Source organism: Macaca mulatta, chromosome 5, assembly GCF_049350105.2.
Source record: "Macaca mulatta isolate MMU2019108-1 chromosome 5, T2T-MMU8v2.0, whole genome shotgun sequence".
NCBI lineage: Eukaryota > Metazoa > Chordata > Mammalia > Primates > Cercopithecidae > Macaca > Macaca mulatta.
In genome coordinates this window covers 154,406,222-154,426,036 of record NC_133410.1, presented here as the reverse complement: position 1 = coordinate 154,426,036, position 19,815 = coordinate 154,406,222, and the positions used below count along the sequence as shown (strand labels likewise).

The window sequence follows — 19,815 nt, the reverse complement described above, 5'->3', positions numbered from 1 at the left end:
TTTCTGTTGCTCTATAGACAAGAGTCATTCATTTCCCAAAACGTCTGTGTCGTTGGTCAGGGCTGCACCACCAGTTTGCCTTGGCTGATACCCCCAAAGCTTTATTGTAGCTGTTCTTGTGAACAGGAGTTCCTATTGCTTCCTGCCTTGCTTGTTTTCATTTGTAGTCTTCTGATATGCTGGGGAAAATCCTTTTGGTCAGGAAGAGTTGGGTGAGGATAATTAGTCATGCAAGGATGATGCATGGGGCACACTTTTCCTTGTTTCGGTTTTGACCCAAGGAGTAGTTAAGATGTGGAATAAAAGGAGTTTTCTTCCCTGTTATTTATTCCCTTGAGGTTAGAAGTGGTGACCTATAGTTTAGACCCTTTCAGTCTTCTCATTGAATTACTAAGAGGAAACTAGTCCACAATTTTGGCTGCTTCATTTTCAGCTTTAAATTAATTTATGTTAACTCCTTAAGGATGAAGACTTGGCACCTGCCCCAGTCACATATCATGTGGAGCTTTTCTATGTGGAAAAACCTCTGTAGATATATTGTTTTCCAAATTGACATTTGTGTTTTACGGGAAAAACGCAGATGAGCTAGTGTAGGCTCAATTTTTCATTAAGTGTGCGTTTGGGAAAATCTGAGCTTTCTTCCTTCCTGTGGTTCAAGTTCTATTTCCAGTTGTTAATTGGGAAGTTGAATGCCTGACAGCTGGGCCAAGTAAATTGATTGCCATAAAGAAAGCAACACACTCTGAGGAAAGCACTGGAAGTCTGCAACTACTTGTTGTTATGTGACACAAGGCAGCCAAAATAATCAGACTTTTTGCTAAGCATATGGTTGCCAAAGATAATTCCCAGAAGTCTTCATTCAAGGAGGCCGAAATCTCAGTGTTCAACATAGAGGATGTATAACATTAGATAGTGTAGAATATTTAAAGTACCTTTAAACTCTGGTTTTGCAATGTCTGGTCACCTTGCAAACTTACGGGATAGCTGTGTTATCACGGATATGATGTAATGCTGAGAGTGACACAAAATTTTGTCTGCTTTGTCTCTGCTTTGCTTTAAGAGAAGTAGCTAGATGCAAAGTGATGAAGATAAATGCCCTCTTCTTTCTTTGGGGAGTTACATGTTTCCATGGGAATGCATATATAAAATGTATCATGCATGGCTGGGTGAGCCTAGAAGTAGTAGATAAGAATGCCATTTAAAAATATGAATTCCACACACAAAAAGTACATAGTTGGAAAGCTGGAGTTATGCAGAGAAGCATTAATGAAAAATTAAACATTTACATTTCTCTAGTGTGGTAAATAAAACTTTATATTAGAACTTAATTTGAAACAAGTTTATTGGTTTTAAAAATTTCTGTGCTCACCCAGAGGATTTATATTCATTTCTGGTTTATATTCATTTATTCCTGCCTAGTCCTGGAGAGCCATATAAATTATAATTGCCTCTTGTATAGGAATCCAAGCAGACCCTACATTTGAAATAACATAGTGATATGTGGTTTAGGGTGTCACGTAAATGAGATGGAGCTTCAGCTAGGAGATAGTTAGAAACAGGTAAACTTGAGTAGGATGACATTTTAAGATGAATTTAATCTCTAAGGTGAACTGAAGTGGAGAGGAAAAGAACTCACTTTATTAACAGTTGTAATTAGGGCCCCTTTGGTTATAGATAACAGAAACCCTCTTCAGATAGTTTTGGCAGGATAGAAGAATTTAGTAGAAGATACGGGTTTTGGATTGGCTTATTGATCCCAAAGGCAGGGATGCAGTGGGGCATCGGTTTTCCACTGCAGCCAGAGTCTGGAGGCCCATATGGAACCCAGGAACCACCCCCTTCCCCACCTCATTTCTGCTTCTCTCTGGACCGACAGATGGACTTCTTCTGTTACCCAGGCCACACGATGGAAAGGGGGAATTGCCAGCAGCTTCTGAGTTTATGCTTTGCTCAAAAGAATAGCCAGACAGAAATGTCTTTATCCCAATCCTAAATCCCAACCAAGTGCCGTGGCTTCAACTGGGACCCGACAATGGAAACTTCTCTATTTAGAGATGAGGGCATGTTGAGCAGATGTGGCTGCTGCCGTTAGCCATGTGGGATTGCTGGGAGGGAGGGCAGGAGGGTGAGGTGCGAACAGGAAGATAGAACAATACATACGAACCACAAAAGGTCCAGGAATAATTATGGTGGTTGCTGTCATTTCAATATTGAGTGGAAATGTGTTGGGTGCTGTTTATCTTTCCTTCCTAAAAGGGTCTGAGAGAAAAACATCTCTAATTTGCTGAGGCAGTGCTTCTCAAAGTGTGGTCCCTAGACCAGCAGAATCATCATTAAATTTGTGGGGATAAGGAAGTGTTAGACATGCGAATTCTTGAGCCCTATCCTGGACGTAGTTGAAACTCTGGGGGGGGAGTCCCGCTGTCTGTGTTTTCACAAGCCCCCCTAGCGATTCTGACAGCTAAGGTTTGAGAAGCACTGTGCTGAGGAAATGGTTAATTGGAAAAATAAGTTTCATCCATCTGAGAAGAATGCTTTAGGTTGAAGCTGACAGAGAACAAAGCTCTATTAAATGTACATTTTACTTTTTAAAAAGAACCATCTCTCTTCAGTGAAGATTCTTTTTAATTTATTATGAAATAATGGTATCTGGGAACCTTTTTTTAGAAGGGCACATGTACCTAATAAATCAAGATAGTGTTGGCTGTGAGCCTCAGATAATACTACTTTTTTCAATGTCCTTTGCTGTTAAATTTCATGATTATTCCTGAGCAATGCTGGCATTCTTTTAGGAGAAAAACCTTTCTCTACCTCCCCCTACATAATCTAAGACCATGTTGGAGGAGACTCTTCTAAAGAATTATTTGAGATTAATTTGAGATTTTAGCTTAATAATTTCTCAGAGCAAAAACTTATTTGCTTATTTGGTATCTTCCCTTGGAAAATTATGGTCTAGCAAGCTTTCTAAGCAGTGTGACTTCAGTAATCTATAAGGATGGAAAATACATGTTGTATTTTTATGTTACTGCCTTCTCACATTTGCCTCCTGCAGACTTGGAAGTTATCTAGTTTGGTGGTAGAGACGATGTGAGGCCTGTTTGTACTTAGTTCCTTATGATTCTACCTGCTTGCATAAAAGGCTAAATGTAGAGCTCACTTATAAAGTGAACAGGTAGATCTAATCAGTCTAATCAGTCCAAAAATCAAAAAATTCATGTTTTCATTTCAACTTTTTTTGAGCCCCTGAAGAAATTTATTGAATCCAGTATTCTGCTTTTCTAGAATTTATATATTTTATTTTATTATTTTTTCAGAGACAGGGTCTTGCTTAGTCACCCAGGCTGGAGTGCAATGGTGTGATCATAGCTCACTGTAACCTTGAACTCCTAGGCTCAAGTGATCCTCCCACCTCAGGCTCCAGAGTGGCTAGAACTGCAGATGTGCATCATCACACTCAGCTAACTTTTTTATTTTTATTTTTATTTTTATTCTTTTTTTGTAGAGACAAGGTCTTGCTATGTTGCCCAGGCTGATCTTGAACTCCTAGCCTCAAGCAGTCCTCCCAACTTGACCTCCCAAAGTACTGGGATTACAGGTGTGAACTACTATGCCTGGCCAGAATTTATATATTTTATGTTTTAGAGGGGATTTCTAGACTTATTTTAATGTACCATCTCATTTTAAAAGCTATCTTTTGTGTGTGTGTGTGTGTGAGTGTGTGTGTGTGTGTGTGTGTGAGAGAGAGAGACAGAATTTCACCCTGTTGCCCAGGCTGGAATGCAGTGGATTCCTGGGTTCAAGCAATTCTCATGCCTCAGCCTCCTGAGCAGCTGGGATTACAGGTGCCTGTCACTGCGCCCGGCTGATTTTTTGTATTTTAGTAGAGATGGTGTTTCACCATGTTGGCTAGGCTGGTCTCAAACTTCTGAGCTCAGGCAATCTGCCCACCTCAGCCTCCCAAAGTGCTAGGATTACAGGCATGAGCCACCAAGCCTGGCCCATCTTTATTAAAATATAATTCATATACCGTAAAACTTACCCATTCTAAGTATACAATTCAATGATTTTTAGTATATCTGCAGAGTTGTGCAACCATCACTACATTGAATTCCAGAAAATTTTCATTGCCCCCAAAAATGTCGAGTCTATGAGCAGGCGCTCTCTCCCCACACCCCACCCCCCACCCAGGCAACCACGAATCTAGTGTTTCAATAGGTTTGCCCATTCTGGACATTTCTTATGAATGAAATCATACAATATGCAGTCTTTTGCGTCTGGCTTCTCTCACTTAGCATAATGTTTTCAAGGTTTATCTATGTTGTAACATAAATCAGTACTTCATTTTTATGGCTTTATTCATTTTCAATTTTTATGATATTCTGTTGTATGGATATACCACATTTTCTTGCTCTATTCATCCATTTATGGAGACATTTGGATTGTTTGCCATCTTCTGCTACTATGAGCATTCATATGCAAGTGTTTGTGTGGGCTTAGGTTTTTAATTCTCTTGGGTATATACCTAGGAATGGAATTGCTGAGTCAAATGCTAACTCTGCGTTTAACATTTTAAGGAACTGACAAGTGGTTTTCCGAAGTAGTTGCACCATTTCACATCTCCACCAGCAGTGGATGAGGGTCTCAGTTTCTCCAATCCTTGCAAAACTTGGTTTTGTCTGTCTTTTTTTATTATAACCATCTTAAGAGTGTAAACTAGTGTTTCATTCTAGTTTAGATTTGCATTTCCCCGATGACTAATGATGTTGAGCATATTTTCATGTGCTTATTGGCCATCTGTATATCTTCTTTGGAGTAATGGCTATTCAAGTTATTTTGTTACTTTTTAAATTGGGTTATTTATTTTATTCTTGAGTGTTAAAAGTTCCTGATGTATTCGGGACATAAGTCTCTTCTCAGATATATGATTTGCAAATATTTTCTCCCAGTTCTGCCAGTTGTCCTTCATTTTCTTAATGATATTATTTGCTGCCTGAACTTTTTAAATTTGGATCGTGTCCAGTTTATCTCTGTTTTTCTTTTGTTGCTTGTGAGCACTATCATGTTTTCCATAAATCCAAAAATTAAGTAAAAATTGCAGACTTGTTTAATATTAAAAGGAAAGTCTGTCTTATGTTCACATAGTGCTATTTAATTTTCAGAGATATAAAGCCTGTGAAACCAAATTTATTGAATAATACCTCAGTGGAGTGGACCCTTCTGACTCCTATATTTGCTGTAGCATTCTTTATATGTCTAATGGCAAAGAATATTTATATGTCAACTTTTTAAATGACTTATAGTGAATGTGACCAGCAGTGGGCCCACAACTAATGGCTGGATCACTTTCCTCATTGCCATATATACCGTCAGCTCTGTCTATATATATATTGCTTGGGGTTTTATATATATACAGCCGTGGCTGGGGGACAATGAAATATAAATAAGAATTAGACTTTTTTTAAGCCCTTGAAAACTCAGTGAGAATTGTAGATATTGGGAGTACCAAGTCTGTATTTTATACAAACAGGGAATAGATCACTTTAATAAGGTAAAAATGTGACATGTTTCTATACCCAGAGAAACCTTCTCTTGAAGGTCTAGATCTTGTTAAGCTCAGAGGCTAGACAGCAGTATTGTTAACCTGACCATTTAAGCAGGACAGACTCAGAAGTAGCTGGATGCAGCCAGCCCTGGAACTTGGTTCTTTCTCAGCTACAAAGAGGAACTTATTCCAACAGGCTCTCTGGCCGTACTTGATGTTACACTTGCTCTGGCCAGTAAGCACCCTTCTGTTTATTTTGTAATTCCACATGCCCTTTACAAATCCTCGAACCCATAAACCTGAATGGCCCCTGTTGCTTTCCCCCTGCCCCATATGGGAGCTGTTGCAGCTCACACCCTCAAGGCCACGGCCTCTGCACCTCCCTTTTTAGCCCTCAAGCTTCAGGCTACCCTTTTTGCTTTTTTGACCCAGCTTTCTCCAAGGCCTGGGATTCACAGGGCCAGGCTCAAAAGGGCTCTTGTTTTATTATCATCTCCCTGTCGCATAGCTGCATATGTTAATATAGCCACGAAAATTTGTATTGGCTTGTGTTCCCAGAAACCAGGCAAGAACTCTGACAGGAATTTCATGTGCTCCACCTTCATCGTAGATTCCTTTTCTGTTGGGCTGCTTCAGGACTAGGGCAGGGAGGGATCTGGATGCAGCAGGGAGTGGGGAGGGCTGCAGAGTGGTGGATCTGGGGTGGGGGCGTGCCGGAGGGGCTCCAGATCTTCCTTTACAAATATGGAGCAAAAGAATTAAGAATGACGCCTAGGCCTTCCTCTTGGATTCCTGCATCACTTTCTGTTTCTGGTATAAATGACTACAGATGTTACCTAATCGGTAACACATACTGGGGCACAAACGAGAGGCTGCTAGTAAATACGTTTTGATGATGATGACTCTGAGAAGAAGCTTTATTTTCCGAGGGATCCAGTTGCAGTGTGGTTGGAAATACTTGAGTAACCAGTCAACCTGCTCAATTTTTCACTCATAGGACAAGTTTCCCTGATGGATAGAAGGTATGTACCTTGCACCATTCTAGGTTTTTGAGGCTCCTCCCAGTAGCCCTTTTGGCTATATGTTAATACAGTTATAGTCTTGTGAGGGAGAGCTTAATCGTTATTCTCCTTAACAAGATATCAAAAGCATTCTCATTCCACAGTGGTTTTTCTTCTCATCACCATATTAACCTTTCACCTTTAACTTATTCATGTCAAAGAAGGGGAATATTTGCATGCATAATTAAACCCCATGGATATGGTGCCCATCTGGGTACATGCTGGTCTCATAGACCTACCCCTAGAGAAGGGAATCCTCATTGCTAAGTAGCTTGTCTGCTGCCAAGTGGCCAGGTCACCCACTGGGCAGGGGCTCTACTGCCTGGTGCGGCAGGGGCTACTCAGCACATCTGTGCACTGCACTGGAAGATGCATATAGTCTGGGAGTGATGGGACCCTTTCCATTGGGCAGGGGAGTGTCAATATTAGCCCAGGAATGGAAACTTTCACAAAGAGAATTTTTTTTCTCCTATGGCTTTTAGGATTCTTACAGAAAGACAAATGATTTAAAAGTGTTTCCCCCCCTCCCATCAAGCTGTAAGGACCTGTGGTATTCTTTCTGAAAGGATCTTTGTCTTCCCTTCTAATAATTCTTCTTTTTACTCCACCCATGTTTGTATTTTTCCCATTTTAAGCCATCCTGAGTTTATGCTGTGAGTTGATTTACTTCCTTTTTTCTAACTATGGGATAGCAGCTGGATTCAAGCACATTTCCTGGTTTCCTGTGGCTTGCCATATGCTTGTATCACTTATCTCCACAGCTGGAGAGAGGAGGGGAGGTTATAGAATTTATGCATGACCCATCACATTTTATCTTAGGTACAAAAGCAGATGACGAGGGTCACTGTTTAAAGAATAAATTATGAACTTGTTTCTTTACTTCCTACTATTACCATCCTTTTCCCCATAAACCTACCCTTGCCCTAAACATATGTACACACTTCCCCTGTTTTTGCTACCAGAAATTCTTCCTGCTATTTTTGAGGTAGAGGGCATTTATGGGGACAACCTTACAGAGCTTCCTGTGGTCAACACGCATGTTTCCAAAGGTACATTAATAGCCCCTCCACTCAAGAGGGAAAGAGGCCCTCAACAGAACCAAGGATTAATGAGAACAAGAGGTGAAATTGCACTGATTTGTGGACCTGATTATGTGAGCGGGATCTCTTGCCTCTGCACAATCAGATATTGGTAAGAACCTTCACTTGGAAATCAGCCATGTTTATTTAGCCAACATATTGGGTAATATGTAAGTAATACTTTCTTTAGAACTTTTTTTCCGAAGAGCTGTGAAGAAGAAAGAAGAAAGCTGGGGACTAGGAAGATAGTTTCATCAGGACAGAATTACACATTTAATCAGGACAAATTCTTTCAATTACTTCTTCTAGACCCCACTACATTTTGCACCCTGTTTATCTTATACTGTTTAAAATATTTTCTTCTAAAACGTTGTTCATACTAGAAAGCTCTTCCTGCTTGACATTCAGCTCTCCCGGAGACACCCAGGGTGGGGTATCAATCCTGTGTGTAACTGTGAGTGTTCAGTGACTAGGGCCTCGCTATTCAGTGTAAAGGTTACCGCCTCTTCTCCCTGCCATCTGGTTGGTGGTTTCTGGCTCTTCAGCACCTGCGCTAGAGAAGACACGGGAATGAGAGAGAGGAAGGGAAATTAGAATGAGTCGCTTACACTACTTGTAAGTAGCTTTGATTTAAAAAGCATTTGGAAAAAAAGGTTGAAACACAGCCAAAATACATCAAGGGAATATCCATGCACTCTGTATCTCCAGAAACTATGGGGAAGTGAGAGCCCGGAGGGAACATTATCCACCAGCAGGAGGTCCCACCCCACAGTCCAACGACTCCCACAGGCATGGGACTAGGGACGGTACCCTATCAAAAACAGGAACTCACTTATTATTGGCTGTTGCAAAGATTTCTTGGGAGTTTAAATGAACCCATATTTCTCATCCTATTGTTCCATTTCTTCTTTGTGACCTCCTTCCTTTTTGTTTTATTTCACTTATTCATTCATTAAGCAGATCTTTATTGAGCTACTACCATTTTCCAAGCCCTGTTTGGGCACTAAGGATACAGAAGTGAATAAGGACCTCACCTGCATGGAGCCTACATTCCCTTCCCACCCCATCTATTGCTACCATATCTTACTCCTGGTATTGCCTGGGTTCTGGTCTCTGTTATTATCTGATGCTCCACTCTCTGCATATTGATCAGCCCTTCCCTGCCTGCTGGGAACATTGACCAACAGGAGTGAAGTAGTCACGGCTTCTCAGCAGAGATATCCTTGCGACAGATTCATTATTATTTACATTAGCAATATTTGTAGATTAATATTACTAGTATCTATTAGTGTTATATACTAGTGCATATTAGTAATATGTAGCACCACATAAGAAAAGCATGTTAAACTTGTCAGCATATACTGAAGCCCTTTGACCCTCTGGAAGTGGAAAATACTTGAAAACTGACAAACTCTTAGTTATTAAAATAAAACTTCTTTTGCTCCTTTCCCTCCTTGGACATTAAGGAATCCCTCTGTCCTCCAACCCTTTGTGCATAAAGCAATGGCCAACCCATCAGTTGACAGAGATGGCCTTTGCTTTTTGGTAATTTTTTATGGTAGCAGGGATTCTACTGAATCTTTCAGGAATTGTTTATTTTTTCATCATTTTTCTTTTTTCTGCTTTTTTTTTTTAGAGACAGGGTCTCTCTCTGTCGCCCAGGCTGGAGTGTAGTGGCACGATTACAACTCACTACAGCCACAAATCCTGGCCTAAGCTATCCTCCCACCTCAGCCTCCTAAGTAGCTGGGACTACAGGCGTGTGCCACCATGCCCAGCTAATTTTTTTATTTTTATCTTTTGTAGAGACTGGATCTCGTTATGTTACCCAGGCTGTTCTTGAACTCCTAGCCTCAAGCAGTCCTCCCACTTTGCCCTCCCAAAGCACTGGGATTACAGGTGTGAGCCACTGTGCCTGGCCAGAATTTCTGTATTTTAGATTTTTATGTTTTAGAGGGGATTTCTAGACTGATACTAATGTACCGTCTCATTTTGAAAAACATCTTTATTAAAAGTGATTCTCCTGCCTCAGCTTCCCAAACTGCTGGGATTATAGGCACGTACCATTGCCAGGAATCCTGTTTAGAACCCACACAAACACACACACACACACTCTCACACATGCACACACACCAGCACTCTGGTTCATGGAAGGATATATAAAGGCCTATTAATCACAACAGATAAGGATGGACAGGGCTTAGATTTATTAAATGGCAAAGGATAATAATGTTAAATAGCTTTAAGGTTAGATCAGATACTTTAATTGACCCTTTCCATTTTTTTCTTTTTTCTGACTTTTTAATATGAGACAAGAAAAGTATATTCTGGACATTAGATGAAAAATAGGTTAATTTTTTTAAAATGAGATCATTTGGAATGTTACCAGATGGCATATATACAGTTCAAATGCACCTCTTTAGCTAATTTCTAGTGAAATCATTAAATGAAAAGAAAACAAGATGATTGGGAGAGATTTTACATTTAACACCAGGACACTCAAAGTTCAACAGATAATGACAGAGCCACCCCACATCATCTGCTGGGCTGCCAAAGCTAATCTCTCTGAGCTCCCAGCGACTGGAGGATTTTAATTTTGATTTTGATTTGGACAAAAGTGAAATTGAGTGCAGAATTTGTTATGTTTAAGGGACATATTCTGATATCTGGTCACTAGAATCAAGTTGAAAACTCATACTGCAGGTGTGGGCGTACTGTTGTGGCCAGTCTGAAAACATTTGCAGATATCCAACTGAGTTAGCTCAGTCGAGGACCTGTTGCATTGATAACTGGTGTAGAGGACACAAGACTAATTTAAAAATCTACATCAGAGTAAAGCAATGAGTGCTTTGATCTTGTAGAAAATGATATGTTTCATGTACCCCAGAAAGAAATTCCAAGTCTCACTAACTCTTTTTTACCTATAAAGTTTGAGCTCAGCATTTTTAAGACATGTTTGTTCTTTGCTAATTCAAAACAGTTAGCAAAATAGAATACCTGGTGCTTCTCAGGTGTTTTTCTAAAACTGACTCTAAGTTGATCCCTTGCTCACCTCTGTCTACTTAATTATGAATTCTAATTTGAATAGCTAATTCTAATTAGAATAGCTAATTCTAAAGACATTTGTTAATTTTCCTTCCTATATTTGCAGGTATTATACTGCTGTAGAGGGAAAACGTTGGTTACTTTTTGATTTTGATGATCAAATTCAAGAAATCAATTCTAATAAAATACCTTTGAAATTGTTTTAGGAATAAAAAGTGTGTGTGTGTGTGTGTGTGTGTGTCTGTGCGCGCGCGTGAGAGAGAAAGAAGGAGGAGGCATACAGAAAATCCTAGTTCTATCATTTAAAACTAAATTCTTCTGATCTTCAGGGTACTGTAAAGATTGATGTCACCACCAGAAAAAAGTATTTCATTCAATTAATGAATGAATTAATTAAAGATTTAATTGGACACAGATTTTATATCATCTTCATCATAGACACTGGCTTGGTCTCATGTTTTGCTCAGTTTTCCCTGCACTATTCTGAGTGAAATGTGGTGTGTGTGTGTGTGTGTGTGTGTGTGTGTGTGTGTACTTGAGGTCATCGTATGGGTTTTCTGTTGAAAGCTACCATTCTTGAAGTTTCTTATATATTGAGGAGAACTAAAGGAAAATGTGCCCACTACTGTTTTCTTTTATGGAGAAAGAGTCCCCTCTTTTCCCCCAGGAACAGATGGCCAGTGTGTCCAGGAGGGAGAGCAGGCATGGGAGCAGGGCTTGCATTGCCTCTCTCTGGGGTGTGGCAGCACCCATGGGCAAGCCCCGGTATTGGGAGTTCACTCCTCAGAGCAGGAATGAGGAGCTTTTCCCCATCAAGGGCCACACTGTAGAGAAAAATGAATTTTAATATGTAACTTCCCATGGAGAAGAAGCATATAATAAGCCCATCCTTTATAGAACATAAAACTTGTCTCAGCCGGGGGCACGGTGGCTCACGCCTGTAATCCCAGCACTTTGGGTGACCGAGGAGGGCAGATCACCTGAGGTCGGGAGTTCGAGACCAGCCTGACTAACATGGAGAAACCTTGTCTCTACTAAAAATACAAAAAATTAGCCGTGCATGGTGGTGCATACCTGTAATCCCAGCTACTCGGGAGCCTGAGGCAGGAGAATCGCTTGAACCCGGGAGGTGGAGGTTGCAGTGAGCCGAGGTCTCACCGTTGCACTCAAGCCTGGGCAACAAGAGAGAAATTCTGTCTCAAAAAAAAAAAAACAACAAACTTGTCTCAATTGACTTGTGATTCTGTTCTGTGATACAGAGGGAGACACAGTGTAGGGTAAAAAAGCCAAAAGAGAGAATAATATTAAGCATCTGAGCAATGGGTTCTTAATTTTCATAATAAGGATGGAGATACAAGGTATCTCCATTGCACTGGGTACCTAGCTCCAGTCACAGGGTGAGGGATGACTTCAGGATCTGAGGCTGCTTCACTTCCACGTTGCTTCTCTCTAAGAAGAAGAAGCTAAACACGTAATTTCAGACTTCTGTGGAATAAACATTTCCTTTTCTGCCTCCATCCTTGGCCTCCACTCCAGTAGATCTGGGGCGTTACCATTCTCTGAGCAACCAAGAAAACTCAGCCCAACTCTTCATTCCATTGTGATTTTGGAAGGGCAAAAATAGAAGGCAAAGGGAGCAGGCATCTTGCCTTTATGAGATGTCAGCGGGTGCCAGGCCCAAGGTAAAGATGTTAACATAGGGTCTCATTTCTGGGTCCTGATCATTTGTTTTACTTCATGGGACCTTTTGGTCTGCATTCTTGTTCACAAGGTTTTAAGTAATGATCAATCCCAAGACCTGCAGGAATCAAATTTCATATGTGGAAGGTGTTTGCCCAACCAAGACCTTTGTATCTTTGAGGCTTATAAGTTGGAGATGAAAGATTTTTTATTTATCCCATTGAAAAGCCTGTCACTCTGGAAAGTGAATGGTGCCAGCATGGCATAGTTGGCAGTGCTTTTAGAGGCTCTTTTAAGCTTTTTATTCTACAGTACTAGATCCAAATCATGATAGCATGATGAGAATGAGAGGGAATAACCAATTGATATTGTTTCTATTAGTGCCATTTCCAATGTTCCATCCTTTCATACTTCGTTGTAATCTGTAGCATGTATGAGTGTTTGCGGCAGACTGAGGGCCCAGGAAGGGAGGATAACATTACACACCACCGTGTGCCACACTTCAGGTGATGCATGGGGCAATCATAGCATTAAACTTGCTCAACGCGCCATGCCCTGTGCTGTCTTGGGGATGAAAGATGAACGAGAACTAAGCACTCCCCTGAGAACTCAGTCCAGAGGGGAAATGAATCCGTACAAAATAATTGCTGTGTAAGACATCACAATATCTGCAAGGTACAAACACTCTAGATATAGAAAAGATGAGGGAGAGAGTGCCACTCGAGGAAGATACAGGAAGGCTGCACACAGAAGGGACATCTGAATAGGGTTTTGAAGTTTGAATAGGCTTTATCAGCATATTTGGGAAGGAAAGAGCACATAACAAAAGATAAGGCAAGGGGCAGCATGCTCTGTTCAAGCAACTGGAATATTTCAGTATTGCAGGAGCACAGAGTCACACGGTGGAGTGCTCAGAGATGAGGTAGGGAGGGTGGGGCTAAGGCTTTCTGTGGGACAGAGAAGGAATCGTTGTGCAGGTGCAGGAACCCAAGGGCAAGAAGGCAGAGAGCAGGAAGCTCACGTGGCACGTGCAGAGCCTCCTACTTCTCTCCCAGCTTCCACGCCACCACACCAGGTGGGACTATTCCCTCTCTATCTCTTTTCCTTGCTCTTTTCTTCCTCCTCCTCTTAAGGGTAGGTAATAACAGTTCCACCCCATCCACTGCCCTCTGCTCACTCTCTTTTGCAGACCTCACTCTGTCCCATGAATTCAGATGACTTCCCATCTCCATGTCACAAATGTCCTTCCCTTCCCGCCTATAAGCCGTCACAACCTCCACTTCCTGTGGGAAACTTGTATACTTAGGCAACACAGAACTTCTCCTAAATTTCTCCTCAGCCCAACTTTTCTAGTTTCCTTGCTCCTATTAATATTATCTTCCAAACCTTAGAGGCTTACAATTCATAGAATTTTGTTTTTATCTCACCTGCCTCTCATCCAGTTCCTGTATACGTTTCATCCATAATTTCTCTCACATTTGTTTCTTCATTTTTTTTTAATTGAGGCATTTTTTTTAATTGCTCTGTTGCCCAGGCTGGAGTGTAATGGTATAATCAGGGCTCACTGCAGCCTCGACCTCCCAGGCTCAGATGATCCTCCCACCTCATCCTCCCAAATAGCTGGGACTACAGGCATGTGCCACCACATCCAGCTAATTTTGTACTTTTTTATGAGACAGGGTTTTGTCATGTTGCCCATGGCTGGTCTTCAAACTCCTGGGTTCATGCAATCCATACACCTCAGCCTCCCAAAGTACTGGCATTACAGACCCAGCCTGTCTTTTCATTCTTAATTCAGACTACAGTCTGCCACCAAGTCCTTCCCATTCAACCTCTGAAATATCTTGTAGTTTTTTTGGTTTTTGTGGGGTTTGTTTGTTTGTTTGTTTTGAGACAGAGTCTCCCTCTATTGCCCAGGCTGGAGTGCAGTAGCACAATCATAGCTCCTTGCAGCCTTGAACTCCCTGGTTCAATAGATCCTCCCACCTCAGCCTCCTGAGTGGCTGAGACTATAGGCACACCACCACACCAGCAGCAACAATATATAAAGTTGGGATAAAATGACTATTTGTCCTATTATTTTGGGAAGAGATTCTAAAAGGATTCACATTGTGTGTGTACAGGAAAGAATAAAATCCTGGATGTGTAGACATGTCCCTGAGTATGGGAGACAAAGCTAAGAATGAGTAGAAATGATTAATTCAACCATTGTTATGTTAGAACACCCCAGGCAAAAAGAAGAGAGCTGGCCTGGGGACCACGTGAGGTATGTAACAGAAACCAGTGTTGCCAGGTCAGCCTGTTCAGGAACCTGGCTGAGATGGCGATTGATACTAGGCCTAGGCTAGAAATGAAAGGAGCTTTTTCTTTCTTCTTTGTCTTGTGTGGTGATTGAACTTTTTTTGGAGCGAAAACTAGAATGCAGCAAAAACTTTAGAGCCATGGTTTTCAACCAGGGTGGTTTTGCCCTTCCCTCCCCCGAGAAAATTTGGCAACATCTGCAGTCATGTTTGGTTGTTAAAACTAGAGGATGGAGCCCAGTATGGTGGCCTGTGCAGGTAGCCCCAGCTTCTCAGGAGGCTGAGGCAGGAGGGTTGCTTGAGGCCAGGAATTCGAGACTGCAGTGTGCTGTGACCACACCTGTGAATAGCCACTGCACTCCAGTCTGGGCAACATAGTGAGACCTCCATCTCTTAAAAAAAAACAAAAAACAAAAAACTGGAGGATAATCCTACTGGTGTCTAGTGGGTAGAGAGACCAAGGATGTTGGTAAACATCCTACAATGTGCAATATAGTCCCCCATAACAAAGATTATCCAGCCCCAGATGTTAGTAGTACCAAGGTTGAGAAATCCTGCTTGAAAAGAAATGCCAAGAAAACACTTGGCAATAATGCTATTGCATGGAAGAGAAGGGACTATGATATTTACTGTATTATATGTCCATTGTTTCACTTGCCCATTGAGATGTTAGTTTGAAAACTCCTCTCCCTGAGTCTGGAATCTGTCAAGTGAATTAAGAAGGTCAAAGGCTTTTTATCAGTGATCAGTGTTTTGTGCATTCTTGAAAGGGCAAGGGTTGTCATAAGAAAGAGCAGAAAGCACTTCATGTAAATCATACTTGATGTGATCCCAGGAAGCTTTTAAAAACTAATTTCTTTAAATTTAGTGGTGCAAATAGCCAGGTGATTTTTGATTCCATGGTCAAAGCTAGGGAAATGAAGCAGGGTGGTGTGAGGTGTGAGGAGAAGATAAATAAGAGAGCTTCTTTCTGGCTTTGCTTTTTATAGTGTCAAGATTTTTTTAAATGAAGTGAATCCCTTTATATTTGTCCTAGTATTCTTTTGTGTTTGTCCCCAGGCCTTAGAATGACTTCCCAGTGCAAGATTCAGAAGCATCATTATGTACCTATGACACTGACCCCACTGTTTATTTTCCAAATATTAGGTACTTTGGGGAAGCATGACGAGGGAAGCTGTGTTGTGACTGCCCGTGAGGGTGGCTGATCTGGCTGGAGGTCAGGATGGCTGTGAGGTCACCAGATCCCTAAGGGGCTTGAGGGAGGAAGATCAGTTCTCCAGGAAGAATCAGATGGACTGGAAGTAAAGGCAGAGAAGCTAAGCATGTATCTTGCACAGCTTTCTTCTTCTTCTGTTTTTTTCTTTTTAAAATTTTTTTATCATGACTGACTGAATCAGTGAACTTGATTTTTATGAGCTGCTTCGCAGACATGCAGAGAAAAAACAGCTTGGCAGGAGTAGGGAAAGCGGGGAGGGATCTAAAGTAAATACCACACTTGCCTGCAGTTTAGTTGTTGACAAAAAACAAACAGTTTTCCCTGAGAAGCATGTGTAATATGTCAGGAAGAAAAAAGAGCAATTAACACTCTTCTTACATAAGATCTTGATAGCACTGTATTAATTTTAATCATTTAGGTTAAAATGCTCTTCTTTTTTTTTTAACTACCAGACAATAGACTATATACATGTATTTGATGTTCACCCATGTCATGCTTTCCAAGGAAAGCATAGTTTTTTGGACCTCCCAGCTTCTAACAATGAGATTTCCCTGATGATATCTCCTGGCTGTCCCACAGATCAGCACGGCCTTTACATTGTTTCTTACTGTTTGTTCTGTGTACCTATGTATCTATCTGCCTGCCTATCTATCTATCTATCTATCTATCTATCTATCTATCTATCTATCTATCTATCTATCTATCTAAAGTTTCCAAGGTCTGCTGTAACAAGTTACCACAAAGTTGCGGAAGCATGAAGCAGCAGATATTTATTCTCTCATGGTTCTGGAGGCTCAGAAGTCTGAAATCAAAATGTTGGTCTGGCCGCGCTCCTTCCAGAGGCTCTAGGGGAAGGTCCTGGCTTGCCTCTTGCAGCTTCCCGTGGCTGCAGGGACTCCTTGGTTTGTGGCTGCATCACTCCAGTCTCTGCCTGTTTTCACATGGCCTTTTCCACTGTTTCTATGTCTTGCCCTCTTCTGTGTCTTATTAGGACACTTGTCACTGGATTTGGGACCCACCTAGATAATCCAGGATGTTTTCTTCTTGAGACTGTTGACTTAATCACATCTGCAAGGACCTTTTTTTTTTCCAAATAAGGTCACATTCGCATTCACAAGTTCCCATGGTTAGGATGTAGATGTTTCTTTTGGGGGACCACAATTCAACCCACTACTCTATCTTTCTGTCTATCATCTATCTGTTCAACTATCAAAATCCTCTTTGATTTTTGTTTTCCAGAGTGCTGAGTACACACTAGTTACTAATTATTATTATTAATTTGAAAGTGTGGCCTTATTTTAAAGCGACCCAAGTTATTTTCTGGGCTAATTGTCCCACCTTGTTTCAAAGATGTTTATCATTAACTCTAAGCAATACACGGACATAGACACTCCACCCTTACAAAACAAGTATGTGTTTCAGACTAAAGACCCAACATGTAATAGCCACACCTAAATGACAAACGGTAAATTGTACCATTACTATAACTTGTAAGATTGCTGTTTTTCTGGGTGTTGCTCCTTGGGCTGCAGTTAACTTCCTACATGGTCTTCCATACACCTCCAGCAAGGTGCAAATGTCTCCGCTGAATTGACCCTATTTATCCTTGATTAATGTATGTGCCCCGGAAGAAAGAAAAGCAATTGGTCAGAGCTTTAAAAATAGAGGGAGAGGCTGGGCACAGTGGCTCATGCCTGTAATCCCAGCACTTTGGGAGGCCGAGGCGGGCACATCACCTTAGGTCAGGAGTTCAAGACCAGCCTGGTCAACGTGGCGAAACCCCATCTCTACTAAAAATACAAAAATTAGCCAGATATTATGACAAGTGCCTGTAGTCCCAGCTATTCGGGAGGCTGAGGCAGGAGAATGTCTTAAACCTGGGAGGTGGAGATTGCAATGAGCCCATGTCACACCATTGCACTCTAGCCTGGGCAACAAGAGTGAAACTACTTCTCAGAAAAAAACAATAATAATAATAATAGAGGGAGAAAACCATAATGTTAAGATGCTTGCTCTTATTTGATTCACTGAATTGAATAAGTTATAAAGCAAGAACAGACATTTACCATGTCCTCTCTCAGTTCTGGAAACAGCGTGGCAGAGAGGAACGGGCACATGTGAGTGGTGAGAGACCTTGGTCAAGAAACCTAGGCTCCAGCTTGCAGGCCAAGGCCTGGCCCTGCTGCCATCTGTGTGACCTCGAACAAGCCCCTGAGTCTCTGGGCTAAAAAAAACTAAAGTCTCCTATCTTTTCAGGTATCAGATGATTGAGCCAATAGTTTTCAAACTGTGGTCCAGTGTGCCGCGCACACTCACTTTTCTCTTCCCTGACACAATCTTCATGGTTTTCTCTGTGATTAGAAACTGGGTTTAGCTTGGAATTAAGAAATGGTGGTGTTTTTGTTTCTCTTCATTCACCTGCTTGCAGCGGAAAGCTACAAAGAAACTCAGATGGTGAAGATTAAAGAGGAACCAATGGAGGTTGACATCCAGGACTCCCATGTCTCAATATCACCCAGCCGGAATGTTGGCTACAGCACTTTAATCGGGCGAGAGAAAACTGAACCCTTACAGAAGATGCCAGAGGGCAGAGTACCCCCCGAGCGAAACCTCTTCAGTCAGGATATCTCTGTGAAGATGGCTTCCGAGCTCCTCTTTCAACTGTCAGGTATGTTTCTGCACCGGAAAATGTCAATAATTGGAAATCATTGAAGGAAAACTCTTCTAACACAGTTTTTTTTTAAAAAAACAACCTGAATTGTAGGATGTTTTAGACAGAAATCAATTTTATTGCTTTAACACGCATACGGCCACCCAAACTAACACTTAATAAAGTGTTGCCAAGTAGATAGAATTCCTGCCAACCTTTCCTTAATAAATAGTTAAGAATCACTTGAAATTAAAACTCTATTCAATTATGTGCAAATGATTCCTGTTGACTGGGCTAAACACCTCACCTCTGATTTTGCTTAGGCAGTTCATCTGATTAACAGCCTTTTTTTTTTAACGTGGAAAAGATAAATTTCAATGTATTCCAACAGTGACTGAATTACTATGACTTCCAAATTAGTGTGGTCTGAATTAATGAGGTTTTATTGTATCTTGCCAAAACAAAAATAAAACAAAGAAGGGAAAAGCAAAAGATGAAAATATGAGGACTATTTCCAGCTGTAGCCTTAGCAGAACCATTTCTGTAAACCAACTTTTTGTACTCACGTACTTAGAATTGAAAAGTATGGTAATTACCAGCTCAGTGAAGTATCTGGATGAAATAGTTAAGGATCCCAGTACCTAAGTTGTTCCTTTTGTCATCTCTTTCAAGCGACACACCACTTGTCCCTAACAAATTTAACATGCTTCTATTTTTTTGTGCAAGATTGAGGTTGATGGTACATACATATATAAGATTCAGGTAGAAATACATACAAATACCTTGTCCAAAGTCAAGCACTGGCCTACAGTATTAAAGTTTATGCACCAATAAAGTCTGTTACTAATGTCCAACAAACTCTATTTTGTTATGGATAACACATTTAGAGCATCCATTAAATTCTCTCTTAAGGAAGATACCAGGAAAGAGAAAAAAAGCTAAAATCCGTCTGTCACAACAGTTCACCTTCTCATTGACCTGGCAACACAGCCCATAGCTGTGTAATTATCAGATGATGCTGAAAACAGTGGCCTCCAGGTCCTCAAACGGGGGGGTGTTTGTGCAGGTCTCTGCGGTAGCTGAAATCACTAATTCTGTAAACTTTATAGGACACACAGATCTTTGCAAGCTCCAAAACAGGCTAGTTTTATTTATTTATTTTGAAGGACGAAGCTTATCTAAAAACAATATAACTTTAATAATGATTGAGGAGTTACAGTTTGCAAAAGCGTGACCTGTGTG

At 41.0% G+C, this 19,815-nt stretch overlaps 1 protein-coding gene across 8 annotated transcripts in view; it reads left to right on the top strand.

Moving 5' to 3' along the window:
- ZNF827 (zinc finger protein 827) overlaps window positions 1-19,815 on the top strand; it is a 174,246-nt gene that overhangs the window by 70,658 nt on the left and 83,773 nt on the right. For all 8 annotated transcript variants that reach the window (XR_013417314.1, XM_015139303.3, XM_015139301.3 and 5 more), the window contains one exon: window positions 18,352-18,591. Coding sequence is in view for 7 of the 8 variants with exons in the window: in XM_015139303.3 (XP_014994789.1) it covers window positions 18,352-18,591 (240 nt within the window). In the remaining variant the exon portion in view is untranslated. The remainder of the gene's footprint in view (window positions 1-18,351; window positions 18,592-19,815) is intronic.